Below are 19,359 nucleotides of genomic sequence, written 5' to 3' on the forward strand. Positions count from 1 at the left end.
CCCCTCCCCCCCCCCCGGTGCTGTGAGGACGCAGTGACGGCCGGTTGCTAGGGGAAGCCGGTTCGTGTTCACCCTCAACACGGCGGCGGTGGCGGCTCGGGCCGGGCCGGGCCTGGGGATCTCTCGGCCTTTCCCCGGGAGTGGGGGTGACTCGGGCCCGGCCGTGTGTGAGCTGCTGGAGCCCGGGCAGACCGCTCAGGCCGTCAGGCCGGTGTGGAGTGAGGCCGCTGTCCGGAGCAGGGGCTATCACCATGTGGAGAGAGCGGCCGCTGTCATCGCTGTATCCCTCTGTGATTATATGTCTATCTTTGATATGTTTTAATCCACAATTCATGGAATTGCTGTTAGTTTGTGAGAATTACACTGAGATTAATCAACGGTAAGAATAACCTCTCTGCATCTGAACTTTCAACACCATCAGATCTCCCTCAGCATCTTCAACTCAACTTTGTTAAATTTCATCATTCTGCTTAATCTGCTTTGCTTTCTTTTGAGGACTCTCAGGTTCTTCCAAAACCTGATGATCAGAACTGCGCACACAACATTTAAATTATTATTTAACCAGAGTTTTATTGAAATTCCAGTCTTTGACACCTCATCTCTGTCTTTATGAAGCCCAAGATCCCATACCCTTCCAGCAATCCAACCATGTGCAGGTGAAGTGAATTGGCCAAGCTATATTGTCCATAGTGTTAGGTGCATTAGTCAGAGGGAGTTGGGTCTGGGTGGACTTGTTGGGTAGAAGAATCTGTTTACACGCTGTAGAAATCAAATCTAATCAATCTAATCAGTTACTTTGCCTGATGTGGCATAAGAAGCAAGTTAATGAGTAAAATAGCATTGAAACATTTCATAACTAATATGTACAAATATCAACATTTACAGGTACACCCATGTCTGGGTAAATGTTGAGTTGTTCAGCTATAAACACTGGCATGTAGTACAAAGGGTAACATTCAATCAATATATCATGCTTCAGGTGAACCAAGTTAAGTCTGAGACCTTTATATCACTAAGTTCTATGACATGTTGTAGTAATCATATGATCATGTCTTTTAAAGATGCACTGACATTACTGTATGTCTCAAAGTTATATGTACTGACATGCATAACTACTAGATAAGACACAACACTTTGCTAACTAATTTTCCACATATCCTGCCAGCCTCAAAGATTTATGCTGTAAAAGCCCAGAAAGTTTCTCAGTCCTTTGAGTGTAGGAGTTGGGACATCATGCTGAGGTTGTAAAGGACATTGGTGAGGCTGTTCTGGACTACTGTGTCCACCTCCGGTCACCCAGTTATAGCAAGGATATTATTAACCCGGAGAGGGTTCAGAACAAATTTACCAAAATGTTGCCAGGTACAGAAGATTTGAGTTATAAGGAAAGGCTAAATAGTCTGAGTTTTTTTTCATGAGCATAGGAGGTTGAGAGTCAACCTGATAGATGTTTGTAAAATAGTGAGGAATATAGGTAGTCAGTGGTAGTTGTCTTCCCCCAAGGATAGGGGATTTTAAGACCCGGCGGTACATTTTTAAGGCAAGAGAAGACTTAAAAAAGACATGGGCAAAAACTTTACACGGAGGGTGGTTCACATGTGGAATGAACTTCCTGAGGAAGTGGTGGACGGGGTACAATTACAATTTTTAAAAGACATTTGAATAAGTACATGAATAGGAAAGGTTTGGACGGCGTTGGGTTAGGAGCAGTCAGGTGAGACTAATTTATTTTGGGATTGTGGTCAGCATAGAGTAGTTGAACAGAAGGGTCTGTTCTTGTCTGTACAACTCTGACCCTGTAAATTCCTGACAATTGTGGCAAAGGGTTCACTAACACTAAGGCTTGAAACAGGACCCCTGGACATTTCTAGAATATGTCATTGACTGTTGTGGTTTTGTTCGCCGAGCTGGGAATTTGTGTTGTAAACGTTTCGTCCCCTGTCTAGGTGACATCCTCAGTGCTTAGGAGCCTCCTGTGAAGCGCTTCTGTGATCTTTCCTCCGGCATTTATAGTGGTTTGTCTCTGCCGCTTCCAGTTGTCAGTTCCAGCTGTCCGCTGCAGTGGCCGGTATATTGAGTCCAGGTCGATGTGTTTGTTGATAGAATCTGTGGATGAGTGCCATGCCTCTAGGAATTCCCTGGCTGTTCTCTGTTTGGCTTGTCCTATAATAGTAGTGTTGTCCCAGTCAAATTCATGTTGCTTGTCATCTGCATGTGTGGCTACTAAGGATAGCTGGTCGTGTCATTTCGTGGCTAGTTGGTGTTCATGGATGCGATCTCCATCCAAGTACAATTTTCTTTCCAAGTTTTCATTGGCTTTTTGTGCCAATCGTATTCTTTTGTCCTTCATTGCAATGGCTGAAATGAGAATTTTCTTGAATGAAGTATGTGGAAGGAAGATTAATGAAAGGCAGCAAAGCAATGAAGGCTGCATAAGAAATGTTGTGCACTTCATTCATCACCAGTCCTCACCAGACCTGTATCTACAGGTAAACATAGATCTTGGAAGTTTCTAACCAAGAGAGTTGTGGAAACTCAATCATTGAACAGGTTCAACACAGTAATCATTGGATTTCTGGAGATGAATGACATCAAGGGATATGGAAAGTGGCATTGAGGTAGATGATCAGCCATGATTAATTGAATGGTGAAGCCAGTTCAGTTGACTAGAGCGGTCTACTTCTGTTCCTTCCTATTATCGATTATTTTCAAGACCCTTTGGATTGACTCATGTCCTTTAGGGATAGGAATCTGCCTCCTTATCTAGTCTGGCCGTTGTATGACTCCAGATCCACAGCCATGCAGTTGACCCTTGGAAATGGCTGAGAAAGTCAGGGATTGGGTAACAACTGCAGGCAAAACCAATGATCCCTATATCCCATAAAAGAACGAATGCGGTAAGGTGGAATTTACCCAGCCCTTGAATGGTGTCAGCAATGGTGAGAAATGTTGGAAGAAGGGTGAAATTGGAATAAGCAGAAAATGTGTTGCTGGAAAAGTGCAGCAGGTCAGGCAGCACCCAAGGAGCAGGAGAATCGACGTTTCGGGCATGAGCCCTTCTTCAGGAATGACGAAGGGCTCATGCCCGAAACGTCGATTCTCCTGTTCCTTGGATGCTGCCTGACCTGCTGCGCTTTTCCAGCAACACATTTTCAGCTCTGATCTCCAGCATCTGCAGACCTCACTTTCTCCTGAAATTGGAATAAATTAGAATGTCATTGATGAAAAAATGTTGCAGTTTTCCCCTTGGAGTCTCAGCAGCAAGTTCTAATCCCTGCTAATTAGCAGCAGACATTTTATTTCTCATTTGCATCTCATTATTAGCATTATTATTCTCTGTAGCCTGCAACTCTCCCCTCTCTCAAGAAACTGGACAGCACCAGTTCCTGATTTGAAAGTCAAAGCAGTTTGCTGGCAGATGCAACTCACCATGAGGGTGGCATGGTGGCTCATTGGTTAGCACTGCTGCCTCACAGCACCAGGGACCTGGGTCCAATTCCCACCTCATGCAACTGGCTGTGTGGAGTTTGCACGTTCTTCCAGTGCCTGTGTGGATTTCCTCCGAATGCTCCGGTTTCCTCCCACAATCCAAAGATGGGCAGGTTAGGTGAATTGGTCATGCTCAGTTGCCCATAGTGTTAGGTGCATTAGTCAGGGGTAAATATAGGTTAGGGGAATGGGTCTGGGTGGATTACTCTTTGGAGGGTCAGTGAGAACTTGATGGACCAAACAGCCTATTTAATTTCTGTAGGGAATCTAATATAATTTGCTTCATCTGGCCTCCATTTTGCTTCACCAGCATCTACCTTCCATCCACTGAGGTTGGCATTGGGAAATTACTAGCCTCATCATATTTTTCTGGCTGATCTTTGACCAATTCAGAATCCACTTCAGGACTTCATTTTAGAGCTCAGGGACGTCTTTGACTTGCCTACTCAGACTGGGTTGCTTTGTGTACAGGGACATCCATCCAGTGCATCTTCACAAGGATGCATCTTATGGTGCTTCGATTAATTTCTTCGTACTCACTCACTTTCCTCACACTTGGAGGCTGCCAATCTCTGTGAATTTGATCACTATTTTGCCACAGGGCAGGACAAATTCGCAGTGGTGAAGGATGAGATAAGTAAGAGCCATTGGCTAAAGATGCTGGATGCAATAGTAAGCTTGTCAGGACATGAGCATTGGAAAGGTTTGTCATAGAGTCATAGAGGTTTGTGTGCAGAAACAAGATGGAGTGTAGAAGGTCCTTTGCCTGCCCTGCTTTACATTCCATCTGGCCCTGGAAACAGCATGACCTGGGGCCGGTATCCGTGACAGGACAACTGTCTTTGGTGCCTTGGCCTCCCCCTCTGATGGCCCTTCCTTTGATCACTCTGTTGGCCAGGGCCTCCAGGTTGTTATCTGGAAAGCAGGGTCAACTTCTCATACTGGAAGTTGCCAAGAGGACAGTATACAAGGTAGCTTCTAGCTTGAGTCATCTGAACTGTTATGCCTCAGGCTTTACACAGAGCACGGGTGCTTGCACACCTGAAGATTCTGATAGTGATGGGATCTTCAGGGAATAGTCACGATGGGACATCAACCATGAAACCCCCTTCAAAAGTAACAAACCTAGAAGTGGGAAAACCCAGTGTATAGAGGCAGTAATGATCTGCTGCAGCCAAAAACATGACTGCACTTCCTCCGAGACCTGCTGCAGTGCTGACCTATACGGATGATACTGTCAAGAGGCTGGGATCGTAAATGTCCTCAAATTTCAATTGCAGCACTTTCTTTTCATAACCAACACTAAACTGGACACAGGTATTGGGTTACTCTGTCAATTGCCTGAACACTAATACTTGAACCTTTGTTTTACTTGACATTTTTCCTTTTCACCCTCTTTCCTTCCAAACTTTGGGTTAAGCATTTTCTCTGAATCTTACCTAAGACTGGAAGACAGTTCCTTTTAAATTCATTGTAAGTGCTCCCAGCACATGATCAAATCCAGACTGAAACCCCTGTGTCTACAGTTAAGAAAATTGGAGAATAAGAAGTATATTTCAGTTAGACCTGCACAGCACCTCTTTCAAACAAGGTGATAGCAAAATGGACACATTGGGAAAAACAGCAATTCATGACTTAAAGAAACATGTTCACTATCTTAGCTAAATATATCATTTTGACAAATATGCACTGGCTGTTATTTCTGTTTTATTCTTAACTCCCATTTATGGTAGAAATATAAAAACACAGCTGGAAGGACTGGATGAAGAACGACAAAGATTATCAGAGGAACAAAAACTAAACCGAGCCAAAGTTCGTAAACTTTCTTTGCAGACAATCAGAAGACGCAAGTAAGTACAGTATAAAGAATCCACAACTACAAGATGAATGCCGTTTGATCTTCAGGAATAAAGCTACTTGGGGGTTTTACACCTTTTGCAGATAAATACCATTTGTCAAATTTTGCTAGATTTTGTTGTCAAATTCACCTTTCTTTGTGTATTACATGCTGCTTCCAGGCCAGCGTGATATGGGCAGAAAGCCTTGCTAACTTCTGGGATTCCCGTTGAGTTTTCCTGCATCGCTTGTTCGAAATGCCTTTCCTACCTGCGTACTAAGTTCAGGAAACAAAAACAGAAAATACTGGAAAAATCTCAGCAAGTCTAGCAGCGTCTGTGGAGAGAAATCAGTTAATGTTTCTGGTCCAGTGACTTTTCTTCATAATTGTCAGTTCTACTTCACATTGCTACATTTGCCTCCAACCCCTTTTTTTTTCAGTTTGATGCTTTAATTTATGAATTGCATTATTTTCAACACTTGGATTGTCCTGAATTCCATTTTGTGCTTTTTTTTATAATATATTTTTATTAAGAAAAAAATAGATTTAAAAATATTACAACAAATACAAAACAATGCAATTCAAAACAGTACAAAAATAGTACAAAACTAAACCCAAATAATAAAAAAATTCCTCAACCCACCCTCCTATACGAATGTATAAACATATATAGAGAAGTATAAAATTAAAGAAAAACCAAAACTAGCTATTTAACTAAATAAATAGATACCTAACAACAAACAAATAAATAGTAATAACTCAGCCCAGCCAAACAAAACACTCATACATTCACAGTTCCTCCTCCCTGGATATTGGACTCATGAAACACAATTGTTACGGCTATATAAAAGCCCTTGTTCGTGTGGCAGATAAATCTGTGTCCAGGTATTTCAAAAAGGGTTGCCATGTCTTGTAAAAATTCTCAGTTTTGTGGTGTCCCATATTTATGAGAAAATTCAGGGGAATATGCTCCATAACAAATTTCCGCCAATCCAACAGGCCTGGGGGTTTTCTGATATCCAACCTAGCAAGATATTCTTCCTTGCACAGAATGTAAGAATATTGAAAAGTTTTGCCTTATGCGAGTCTGCAGGAAATACAATGGGTAGGCCCAAAAGGAGCGAAATAGGGTCCTTCTCCACCCCTACACCTAAAATCCTCTCCACTGCACCCACCACAGCGCTCCAATATGTTTGAAGCCTGTCACAAGACCCAAGACAATGGGTAAGAGTGCCCGTGCAGACCTTGCACTTGGGACATGCTGAAGATACCCCTGGTTTAAATTTTGACAAACGGCCTGGGGCTAAGTGGACCCTATGGAGAATCTTCAACTGTAAAGCATGGGTCCTATTGCAAATTGATATCTTCCTTGCATTCTTCCAAATATCCTCCCGTGCCTCTGAAGAAACTTCAACACCCAGCTCTCTTTCCCACATCTTGCAGAGTCGATCAGACTCATCTGAGGTGGCACCCCCCCAATTGGTGATATAGAGTACTGACTGAGAGTGTACTCTTAGCCCTGAGTACCCCTCTTTCTATGTCAGATTTGTAGGGATCAGACAAAAGTGTGGTCTTATTTTGAATAAAATCCCTAACTTGAAAAAAACAAAAGAGGTCTCTATTAGGTAACTCGTACTTCTGTACTATCTGATCAAAGGACATCATTACATCTCCCTCAAATAAATCACCCATGCAAGATTTACCCCTAGCTGCCCAATGTTTAAATCCTGAATCTATCATACCTGGTTGAAAACTCGGCATACCCACTAAAGGTGTAAGCAAAGATGTTTTGCCAATATTACCTTCCCTCTGCCGAATTGCCCTCTACACTTTAACAGTATTGATGACTATTGGGTTATGGCAATATTCCCTAACTGTCCTCACCTTGTCCAAAAACAGCAAACTGTAAGGGGGCACCTTGCCTGGGAGACTTCGGTATCTAGCCATATTGAAAGAGAGTCCCCACAAACCCAATCATTCACGTAGGTCAAGAGCGAGCTTAATTGGTCATTTTAAATGTCCGGAAGGTCTACTCCCCCCAATCTGAGAGGCAACAGCAGTTTGGCTAATTTAATGAGGGTCCGTTTACAGTGCCGGATAAAGGAGCTGAACCAACTGTTCAATCTCCTGAGTGTTTGTTATTGAAAATCAGGGGGAGCATCCGTATAGGGTATAGCAAACGAGGGAGAATAGTCATCTTAATAAGCGCTATCCGACCCAACCATGAGACTGGAAGTGCCTCCCGTCTTTGGAGATCTTGTTTAATTTTTTTCAAATAATTGGGTAAAATTGGCTTTGAACAGCCAATCCAGAACTGGAGTAATGAATATGCCCAAATACACAAAACCCCCCTGTGACCACCTAAATGGGAATCTATACTCTTTCGTAAGACCACCCATAGGCATAGCCTCTGATTTAGCAAAATTAATCTTATACCCTGAAAAAGCGCTAAATGCGTGAATGCATTGTATCAGGCAAGGCGCTAAGACTGCTGGATTTGTCAAGGAAATTAGAACATCATCTGCATACAGCGAGATCTTATGTAATTTTGACCCCACGTCTGGAGCTGATATATTGAGATCCCCACGAATGGCCTCTGCCAATGGTTCAATCACTAATGTAAAAAGTAATGGTGAAAGGGGACAGCCTTGCCGGCTGCCTCTAGAAATATTAAAATTGCTTGATCGTACCCCGTTGGTAATGACCGCAGTAAAAGGTACACTGTAGAGGACCTTTACCCATCTTATGAAAACTTCGCCAGACCAAACCAGTCTAGAGTATAGAAAAGGTACGACCACTCAACTCGGTCAAATGCCTTCTCTGCATCTAAAGAAATCACCAATCCCTGTATTGACTGCTGTTGGCATGCTTGAATTACATTAAGCAGCCTCCTAACATTATTGGAGGACCTACGACCCTTTATGAAGCCCGTCTGATCCTCTTTAATAATAGAGGATAACACAGTCTCCAGCCTTCACGCAAGAGCCTTAGAGAGGATCTTAAAGTCCACATTTAAGAGCGAGATGGGCCTGTATGAAGCACAGTCTTCCGGGTCCTTCCCTTTTTTAAGGATAAGTGAAATATTGGCCTCTCTCAGAGATGGTGGGAGACAAACATGACTGTATGAATCATTAAACATATTCAGCATCAAGTCTGACAGTATACTTATAAATTCCTTATAGAATTCACTGGGAAGTCCATCAGGACCGGGTACCTTTCCACTCTGAAGCTGCCTCACAGCTTCCTGCACTTCTTGCTCTGATAATGGGGCATTGAGAAAGGACTGTTGTTCGGGAGTCACACCCAGGAACTTCAGATCTTTAAAAAAAGGATTCCATTTTGGCTTGCCCCTCCTCACAATTCTCAGACTGATATAACTTAGAGTAGAATCTCTGGAACACCACATTAATCTTTTTAGAATCACATGTTAGGTTCCCAGACCCTTCCCTAATCGCTGTAATGGTTTGTGGGGCACTTCTCTTTCTGGCAAGGTTTGTTAAGTCCTTGGACTCCTCCATCGCCAGAACATAACACGACGGTTGGAGGAAGAGCGCCTCATTTTCCGCCTGGGAACCCTCCAACCACAAGGGATGAACTCAAATTTCTCCAGTTTCCTCATTTCCCCTCCCCCCACTTTGTCTCAGTCAATTCCCTCGAACCCAGCACCGCCTCCTAACCTGTAATTTTCTTCCTGACCTCTCCACGCCCACCCCACTCCAGCCTATCACCCTCACCTTGACCTCCTTCCACCTATCACATCTCCATCACCCCTCCCCCAAGTCCCTCCTCCCTACCTTTTATCTTAGCCTGCTGGACACACTTTCCTCATTCCTGATGAAGGGCTTGTGCCCGAAACGTCGAATTTCCTGTTCCTTGGATGCTGCCTGACCTGCTGCGCTTTAACCAGCAACACATTTTCAACTTTGTTAAGTATTTGCCTGGCTTGTCACCATGCTCGTATAACCTTTGCTTTGCAAAAGCCATCTCCTTTGCCGTCTGCGTGAGCAAGGAATTTAGTGTAGACCGCAGTGCCGTAATCCTCTGTAGTTTGACCAATGAGGGTCTATCAAACTAGGCCTTCTCAGCTGCCTTCAACCATGCTTCAAGGAGACGTTGCTGCTCACCCTTCTGCCGCTTCCTACTTGTGGAATATGAAATAACTAACCCTCTGGCATAAGCTTTGGCAGTTTCCCAGAGAACGGATGAGTTATCAACCGAGCCTATGTTGTTGTCTAGGAATGTCCGAAATTCCCTAGAGAATTACTCCACAAACTTGCTGTCCATGAGAATAAAGGGGTCCATTCACTAGTACCTTGAATCCACTATAACTTCCTTAATTTTAACCATGAGGTACACTGGAGCATGATCAGAGATGGCAATATTACCAATTGTACAGGATGCCACCAGATCCAGGGTTACCGCAGGGGTCAGCAAAAAAATCAATCCTCGTGTGACATCTGTGCTGATTGGAGAAAAATGTGAAATCCCCACCTGTAGGGTGGAGACACCTCCAGATGTCCACCAATCCTAATTCCCCACACAAACCCAATAACTGTTTAGTTTGTGCAGAGGGTATCAAGGGACCTGTCTACTGTGGGGTCCATGAGGCAGTTAAAATCTCCCCCTATAATAATGTGTCGAGACTTGAGACTTATCAGTTTAGAAAAAGCATCTACCAAGAATTTAAGAGGATGAGCTGAGGGACAATAGACATTTAAAATACCATATTCTTCCCCATTTATTAAGGCTTTAAGAATTACAAACCTCCCGTATGTGTCTTTAACACATTCCAACAATTTAAATGAGAGATTTTTCCTTACCAATATAGCCGCTCCCCTACTTCTGGTATTAAATGATGAAAAATAAACTCGGTCAAAGCTATTCTGCTGTAATTTCAGTAACAAAGCAATATCCACCTTCTCCTTTCTAAGACTCAAGAGTACCTTCCTCCTCTTAATTGGTGAGTGACTTCCCTTGATATTCCAGGTACACCATTTAATCAAATCATTAGCCATAATCTTCTGCAATTACATTTAAATTCCAGAGAACAGGAACCCAAACCACAAATTGCTAAGCCTTAGTGTTGCATGGTCCACCAAATATAAAAACTACATCAACTAAAACCACTACATTTAACAAACATACAAAATTATTAAAAATAAAAAACAATAAAAACCAGAAAACAAACCAACTATAAAGCGCCAATAGCGCTGAGAAGGGGAACTCACCCCCTGCCCGGAGGGGGCAACTACCCATCCCGAACTGCCCATAAATAGGCATCTAAACATCTCAACCACCTTCACTTCTCCCAGCTAGAGCCGCATCGCAAGCACAAGCTAAAAAGAATAAACACCCCATAGAATATCAATATGAATAAAAAAAATTCTTTTATTAAAAAGGGGCAATAAATACCCCACTCATCCTTTGGTATGTCCTAACTTAGAAATTTAAAATGTACATCTTAACCACCGCCAGACATAGTTTGAACCGAATTATTATCAATAGAGGGAAAAAAAGGGGAAAAAACAAAGCTCCAACCGGATTTCCTCCATTTCTTTTACAGAATGATAAACGTATACCCAAGCGACAATATTTATACATACTACAATTGTTTAAATTAGGTTATTTGTCCACAAGGTCTCTTGCCTTCTCCGTTGTGTCAAAGAGATGCATGGATCCATGTAAGGTGATCCGAAGCACTGCCGGATATCTCAGGGAGTACTGAATCCCAAGCTCCTTCAATCTTCTCTTGACACCATCATACGATTTTTGTTTCTGGATCACCGCCGCTGAAAAGTCCTGAAAAAACATGATCTTAGACCCCTCATAAATTAGGGCCTTTGGATCCTTCCCCTGGAGTCTGGAAGCCTCCAGGACTCTCTCCTTATCTTGGTAAAGACGAGGGTGTTGATCCAGACCCGACCTCTGTGCTGCGACCTGGTGACTCTCTATCTTCAATCCTCTCATGCCAGTCTCCAAGTCAAGGAATTTTGGAAGCCAATCTTCAACAAATTCCACAGGCCGGTCACCTTCCTTATCCTCAGGCACACTGATGATCCGAATGTTTTTTTCTCTTGCCCCTGTTTTCAAGACCATCCACTTGGTCATGCAAATTACGAACCAGCGTCTTCAGGGCTTGGATCTCTTCCTTGAATGAACTGGCATCAGCTTCCACCACTGTGACCCTGTGCTCCACCTCATCCATCCTCTTCTCCAGGTCTCCCAGCTGCTGCTCATGCTTCTGCAGCATGAGAGAGACTGGCGCCAGCTTCCCTTCAATCTGTTTCCCCAACATCTCGCGAGATTTCGAGAGCTGGAGAGTAATCGGCTCCAAGGCTCCTGCAGGCTGAGCTGCAGGTCCGGCCTCACATGCTCCTTCTTCCTTTTTAGGCATTTCAGGACAGCTGAAAATATAGGTACGTCGATTTTTAAATGTTTCTTGGGGCTCCACGATCTTTCCAACGCCGCAAGAAATCCTGATGACCTGGGTTGGGTGGGTTAAAGGTCCGTCCTACTCCTGCTGCAATGCGAAGCTCTGCAGTGTGATCTTCTCAGATCGCCGCCATCTTAGATCCCCCCTCCAACCCCTTTTTAACTTGGTTTCATCCAAATCTCCTTTTCCATTATTCCACTATTCCATGACTGAGGTTTTTGAAGAGGATTGATGAGGGCAGAGCGGTGAATGTGACCTATATGGACTTCAGTAATATGTTCATCAAGGTTCCTCGTGGTAATCTGGTTAGCAGGGTTAGATCATATGGAATACAGAGAGAACTAGCCATTTGGATAGAGAAGTGGCTGTGGACAAAGGGTGCTGGTGGAGGATTGCTTTTCAGACTGGAGGCTTGTGACTAATGGTGTGCCACAAGGATCGGTGCTGAGTCCACTACTTTTTGTCATTTATATAAATGCCTCAGATGTGAACATAGGAGGGATAGTTAGTAAGTTTGCAGATGACACCAAAATCGGAGGTGTAGCGGATAGTGCAGAAGGTTACCTCAGATTACAATGGGATCTTGATCAGATGGGCCAATGGGCTGAGGAGTGGCAGATGGAGTTTAATTTAGGTAAATATGAGGCGCTGCACTTTGGAAAAGCAAACCAGGCAGGACTTTGGGCGGCACGGTGGCACAGTGGTTAGCACTGCTGCCTCACAGCGCCAGGGACCTGGGTTCAATTCCCGCCTCAGGCGACTGACTGTGTGGAGTTTGCACGTTCTCCCCGTGTCTGCGTGGGTTTCCTCCGGGTGCTCCGGTTTCCTCCCACAGTCCAAAGATGTGCGGGTCAGGTGAATTGGCCATGCTAAATTGCCCGTAGTGTTAGGTAAGGGGTATATGTAGGGGTACGGGTGGGTTGCGCTTCGGCGGGTCGGTGTGGACTTGTTGGGCGAAGGGCCTGTTTCCACACTGTAAATAATCTAATCTTAAACACTTCATGGTAAAGTCCCGGGGAGCGTTGCTGAACAAAGAGACCTTGGAGTGCAGGTTCATAGTTCCTTGAAAATAGAGTCTCAAGGTAGATAGGTTAGTGAAGAAGGCGTTTGGTTAGAGTATTGAGTGCAGGAGTTGGGAGATCATGTTGCAGCTGTACAGGACATTGGTTAGGCCACTTCTGGAATACTGTGTGTAATTTTGGTCTCTCTCCTATAGGAAGGACGTTGTGAAAATTTAAGAGTTCAGAAATGATTTACAAGGATGTTGCCAGATTTGGAGGGTTTAAACTGGAGGGAGAGACTGAATAGATTGGGGCTATTTTCCCTAGAGTCTCGGAGGCTGAGGAATGACCTTATGGAGGTTTATAAAATCATGAGGGGCATTGATAGGGTGAATAGCCACAGGATTTTCCCTGAGGTGGGGGAATCCAGAAGTAGACGGCATAGATTTCAGGTGAGGGGGAAATGATTTAAAAGGGACCTAAGGGACAATGTTTTCACACACAGAATGGTACGTGTATGAAATGAGCTGCCAGAGAAAGTGGTGGAGGCTGATACAATTACAACATCTAAAAGACAACTGGATGGGTATATGAATAGGAAGGATTTAGAGGTGTTGTGGGGAAATCACCAGTCTCGGAATCAGAGTTTTGATTCAGTGATGGAATTTATTGTACAAAGAAACCGGAGCTCCAGGGAGAGAGAGAGGGAGGTCTGGCAGCACGGCTGGCAGCTGCGAGCCATCTCTTCCCCCTTGGAGCACACGTCACAATGTTTTATACATTTCAAGGTATAATGGTCCAGGTATCGGGTCTTTGTTGGTGCAGCATGGTCTATTTACAGAAAACATTACAGAATCATTGTCAGTTCCAGCGGCTATGCAGAAGTCCATTGCTACAGTAATTGGTCGTGATCGTTCCTCCTGAGAAGGAAGATCGTTTTGCAAATCTAAGGTGTTAACACTTGTACACAAGCAGTATCAGGTAGTTAACATTTCTATTGAAGTTGGTGGCTGGGCTCAGACACTTCGGTGGGCAGTAGATGTTACTGATGTGTATTCTTTCCCCCACCCATCTTAAACTAATTATCTACGTTCTGTGTCTATTGTGCTGGTATCCTGTTGGCCTCAGGCAGTATCTGTGTGTGCTTTGCAGTGGCCATCTTGTGTCTGTGTGTCTGTGTCAGTATGCCCCATGACAACTCCCACCACTCTCCCCTTTGTAGTCAAGGAGGTGACTTCAGAGATCTCCTGCAGACCACCAAACTCACATATGGAGGTAGACCTTTTCTAAGGTCTCCCCAGATCGAGGGGTGTCAAGGAGTTTCGCTGGGGGCTCTTCTGTGGTGACACTTGCTCCTGGCACGGCCAGCTTCAGGAGCACCTTACGGCAAAGGTTATGCACCCGAAGCCTCGGCAGAATACCAGTATGAGTGATATAAGGAGAGCAATCCCTTGTGCCAAATAGGGTCCCCAGGATTTGCCTATCAGCCATTCTAGCCAGCTCTCTCCTCCTGACGGTCCTTGTCTGAACTCATCTACCTGGTCCCGAATATTTTTGATCACTTGTGTAATATTGTAATTATCATTAATGACATGGGTTATACACTGTCACAAATGATTTGTACATACTCCCCTTTACTGGGCTGACTGATAATCCCCCGTATAATGTGTCTGCTGTGCGTAAAATCTGAGTTCAGGCAATTCACCATTGATTGCTTGTAGAGCCTTTGGTGTATTGGTTCCTAAGATCATCAATCTACACTGACGACCCCTGCTGCCGTCCCCGCTAAAGAAAGAGATCCCAAAAACCCGTACCCCAATGATGATCCCAGTGTGGTGGGGATCTGCCAATCAGAGCAGAATGGATGATGGAGCAGGTTGCTATCCTCTGAACATGTCCCCAGCTGAGGCATGGTACAGTGAGGGCTCCGATCATTCCTACTGCGAAAAGCTTCAGGAGGTTTGATGTGTCGGTAGTATAAATGGGTGGCACAGTGGTTAGCACTGCTGCCTCACAGCGCCTGAGACCTGGGTTCAATTTCCGACTCAGGTGACAGACTGTTTGCACGTTCTCTCCGTGTCTGCGTGGGTTTCCTCCGGGTGCTCCGGTTTCCTCCCACAGTCCAAAGATGTGCGGGTCAGGTGAATTGGCTGTGCTAAATTGCCCGTAGTGTTAGGTAAGGGGTAAATTTAGGGGAATGGGTGGGTTGCGCTTCGGCGTGTCAGTGTGGACTTGTTGGGCCGAAGGGCCTGTTTCCACACTGTATCCCCTTAAATAAAAAATCCCTTTGCTGCTCAGTAGGATACGGTGTCCTGCTCCTGGGCCTGTTTATCTACCTATCTTGCCTCTGACTCCCCATTTGTTTCCCCCAGCTGGTAGTTATCAAACGGGTATGTACATGTGGCAGAGCTTATGTGAGTGCCATTGCTCTGTCCACATATAAACTGTCTTCCCATGGTCGTGTTCAAGCATGCCCATTCGCTGCAGGTGCAGGTAAGTTATCTTCGGGTGATTGTACAGTGCTGGTGAGTACATTTTGTCTGCATGTATGAACTGTTTCTAGATACTAGGGCATAAATACATCTCCATCCCTACCCCATGAAACAGAGTGGGTAATCAGGGATGTTTAAATAGGTCTTTCTCTCCCTCTGTTGGGGTGCCTGACCCTTTGGGCCAGTGGACATGACCAATTCCACAGACCTATCCTGGAGTCTCCTTATTTATTTTCCTAGCTGTCCCTTACATGGCGTGCCCAAGGTGTCTATTGTGTATAAGTCGTGAGGGGTGCGCACAGGGGTGGCCACAAATAGAGATTCAACCGGTCGCACAGTGAGTAACAGACAGTTCGGTTCCCATGTAAACTTAGGTGGGTTTTGTAAAAGGGATTATCCTCAAATCCTGACAGGCTTCCGGCTATCACAACATTTAGAAACAGTAATATATACTCGAGTATGTACATGATTAAAGTTAAATGAGGTTAATAGTCAGTGTCCCTTTTTTTTACAATGGTCCCTGGAAGTCGGCAACAGTAGGTGATTTCTGTGTCTTGTCAGCAGTTTGATCCGTGCCTCTAGATGGTTTGCTTGGTTGTGGTCTCGGTGCTCTCCTCTTAGTCATTGTCTTGCTCGCAGTTCCTGTCTGTGCCTAGGGGCTTGGTCAATCATAATTAGTTCATTTACAGGAGTCCTGATACGATTTAAATTGGGTCCAGTACAGGCACAAGTGTCCCCACTGATTATAACTTCATATGGCCCATTCCATTTTGGGGCAAAGCCTGGTTTGTCGGGCAGAGTTCGTACGAGGAAATGGCTCCCAGCTGCTGGGACCTCACGGAAGGTTTTGAGTTCCCCTGCCTTGTCCTTTTGCTCTTGTCTCTCAGTTACCAATGTTTGCATCCCTTTTAGTTGGGTGCTTAATTCCAGTACATATCTCCAAATTTTGTCTTTTAGCAGACCTACATCGTTTCTGCCTGTTATTATGGTCTCTGGTAATGGATTGCTCGCCCGGTCATAATTCCTAAGGTGTTAGTCTGGTTGCCTGATTCGTGATGGCACTTAATTTCATTAGTATGGCTGGCAGCACTTCGGCCCGTATCCTCCCTGATGTATGTATGGCCCTAGCTAAAACATTTTTAAGGGTTTTGTTCATTCTCTCTACCATCCCTGAGCTCTGGGGGTGAAAGGAGATATGAACGTTTTGTTTTATCCCTAATACTGGCATACAATTTTCATAACTGTGCCTGTGAACTGTGTCCCTTGATCAGAGTTGATCTGTGGGGTATTCCTCCCCCTCCCACCTCGGGATTACCTGGCTACAGCAGTAACTGTACAGTTTCCGGTGGAGAATGCCTCTAACCACAAGGTGAACCCATGACGACCAGGCAGTATGTTTTCCCACGGGAAGGTGGTAGTAGCCCTGTGAAATCCATTTGGAGGTGTTTCCAGGGTCCCTGGCCTTGGTTGGTGACCCATCCTAACTTTTATGGGTCTACCTGGGTTGTGCTGTGTGTAAACCATGCATCTGTGGCAATGTTTGGCCATATCCCTTCCCATTCCCTTGACTTGCTATCATAGCTTCCCTGCCTGTATGTAAGAGCCCATGGTGCAGTTTGAGCAAGGTGTTTTGTCTGCATGCTGGTGCTACCACCTTGTCCACTTGCCTCCAGGCACCGTCCTCCCTTTTAAGTGCTCCTTGCAGTTTCCATCTCTCTTTCCCCTTCCTGCGGGGTGTCCTCCTGCAGCTGCTGTATGTGAAAGGCATTTTCCGCTAGTTATTGGAACCTCATCGACGATTTCCTGCTGTAAGGCAGGCTGGGCTGCTCGGTTTACGGCTTGGTTGCCTTTACATTGCAGCCAGCCTGGACTGTCTTTCCCTGGCTCCTTTAGGTGCGCTTTGATTTTTATTACTGCAGCCTCTTTTGGCTGTTCGCTGGTGCTCAGCAGTGCTTGGATTCTTGACTGGTGTTTGATGGGGGGGTTCCCCCAGCGGTGGTGAACCCTCTTCTCCCCCATGCAACCATGTAGTCATGTACAACCCCAGAGGCATATTGCCTATCTGTATAAATGTTCACAATTCTCCCCTTCAACAGCTCAAATGCTTTGGTTAGTGCTATTATCTCTGCTACTTATGCGGACTAACGTCCATCAATCCTTCCTGACATAACTGCCTTTAGTTTATTGTTTACCACAGCCCATCCTGTGCAGGGCGACCCCACTATATATTTCCGTGGCCCATCCATGAAAAGAATCTCCTTGGCTGTGTCTGGGGGGGGGTACCCTTTACCCTACCTCTATCTTCATCCCCATACATGTGTCAGTAATTGTGTAGTTCCCCTGTGTCCTGAATTCCCTCGGCTGGGTTTTCTCCCCACGGACTGACTTGGTGGTAGGAGAGCTGCCTCCCACTTTGCCCTTCTCATATTGGAAACCGCCCTCAGCTTTCCAGTGTTTAACATTTCCACTCAGGTGTGTTTGGTTTGGAGGATGACATTCTCTGCCATTACTATGGTTTCGCTGACCCTCACAACCCAAGCAGCACAGTCTAAGGCCACTCTGCATCTGGGCAGCCTGGTGACTACTGGCCCTTCTGTGGTAGAGGAATGCCCTATGGGTCTTCTCCTGCCATTGTGGCCCTGTGTGACCACTGCGGATTGAAATCCTCCCTCATTATTACAATGTATGTGGAAGTCCTTACTGGGATCTGGCAGCCTGGGGGCCGATATTAACTGATTTTTTCCGCTCACTGTAAACCTCTTCCTGTTCCAGTCCCCAGGTCAGACTTTCCAGGATGGGCTTGTCCCTTTGATTAGTTTTTGAATCAGTTCAGCCAATTTTATGAACTCTGGTATAAAGCTCCGGCCAAAGTTAATAGCCCCAAGACCTTTTTAACTCTCCTTACAGTAATGGATCATGGTATTTTCTGAAATGCCTTCATTCAATCGCTTGGCATTTTCTTGAGTCCTTGGGATATAAGGTGTCCCAGATATAGGACTTGTGCTTGTCCAATTTGTGGTTTTGTCGGGCTGACTTTAACCCTGCAGCTGCCAGCTCGTGCCACACGGGGTATAAAGCTTCCTGGTGTCCTGATTCAGACACTGAAGCAGTAAGGATATCGTCCCCATATTGGGGTACGGCAGTGCTTCCTTCTGGTACATCTATTTTGTTGAGGATGTCCCTCATCACTCTGTAATAAATAGTGGGGCTGTTGTGGAACCTTTGTGGTAGGTGAGTCCATGTGTACTGCCAGTCCCTTACTGTGAAGGTGAATTTATTCAGGGATGCAGGTTATAGTGGGGTGGACCAGAATCCATTGGCTATGTCTAATTCTGTGAAACTTTTGTGCTCAAGGGCCAATTCGTTTAAAATTGTAGAAGGGTCTGCTTCAATAGGATGAAATTTGGGGGTGACCTTGTTTAGCCCTGTATAGCCAATGGTGAGTCTGTCGCTCCCATCAGGCTTTATTACTGGCCATGTTGGGGAATTGGCTGTACTTGTGGTTTCTCTCAGGATTCCCTGTTTCATTAGTCCTTCACTATCTCCACAACTGCTTTCTCTGCTTCAGGCTTGACTAGATACTGCTGGTGGGGCTTATGCTCAGATCTGGGCACCATTATAGGGTCTATCTTGACTAAACCTGTGTCTCGCTTTGTCTCTGCCTATGCCTTGGGGATGGAGGTGCAGATGGCTCCGAGTCCCCCCTTTTCGAGGTGACAGTCCCTACTGGTGGCTGTATCTACTTTAATCGTCTCCAGGTGACAGACGGTTTTGTGGGGGCGACAGGGACTCACGTTTGGTATGTTGCCTCCCAGGTGCAAGGGTACGTGATGTCGCTGATCGTGTTTTCCGGGTCCTTAAGGGGGAGGGGGAGCAGCCCCAGATCGTGGTCCACGTTGGCACCAACGATATAGGTAGGAAGAAGGGTGAGGATGTAAGGCAGGCTTTCAGGGAGCTAGGTTGGAAGCTCAGAGTTAGAACAAACAGAGTTGTAGTCTCTGGTTTGTTACCCGTGCCACGTGATAGAGAGTCGAGGAACAGGGAGAGAGAGCAGTTAAATGCGTGGCTACAGGGATGGTGCAGGAGGGAGGGATTCCGGTTTCTGGA

General features: G+C 45.2%; 1 protein-coding gene across 6 annotated transcripts in view; it reads left to right on the forward strand.

Annotated features, from left to right (window-relative positions):
• The first annotated feature begins 21 nt into the window (after positions 1 to 21).
• cep126 (centrosomal protein 126) overlaps positions 22 to 19,359 on the forward strand; it is a 116,272-nt gene continuing 96,934 nt past the window's right edge. For all 6 annotated transcript variants that reach the window (XM_060825768.1, XM_060825771.1, XM_060825770.1 and 3 more), the window contains exons 1-2: positions 22 to 280; positions 5,223 to 5,339. In XM_060825768.1, the coding sequence (XP_060681751.1) occupies positions 252 to 280; positions 5,223 to 5,339 (146 nt within the window). In that variant the 5' untranslated portion in view covers positions 22 to 251. The remainder of the gene's footprint in view (positions 281 to 5,222; positions 5,340 to 19,359) is intronic.

The sequence above is a fragment of the Hemiscyllium ocellatum genome, chromosome 6 (genome assembly GCF_020745735.1).
Source record: "Hemiscyllium ocellatum isolate sHemOce1 chromosome 6, sHemOce1.pat.X.cur, whole genome shotgun sequence".
Taxonomy (NCBI): domain Eukaryota; kingdom Metazoa; phylum Chordata; class Chondrichthyes; order Orectolobiformes; family Hemiscylliidae; genus Hemiscyllium; species Hemiscyllium ocellatum.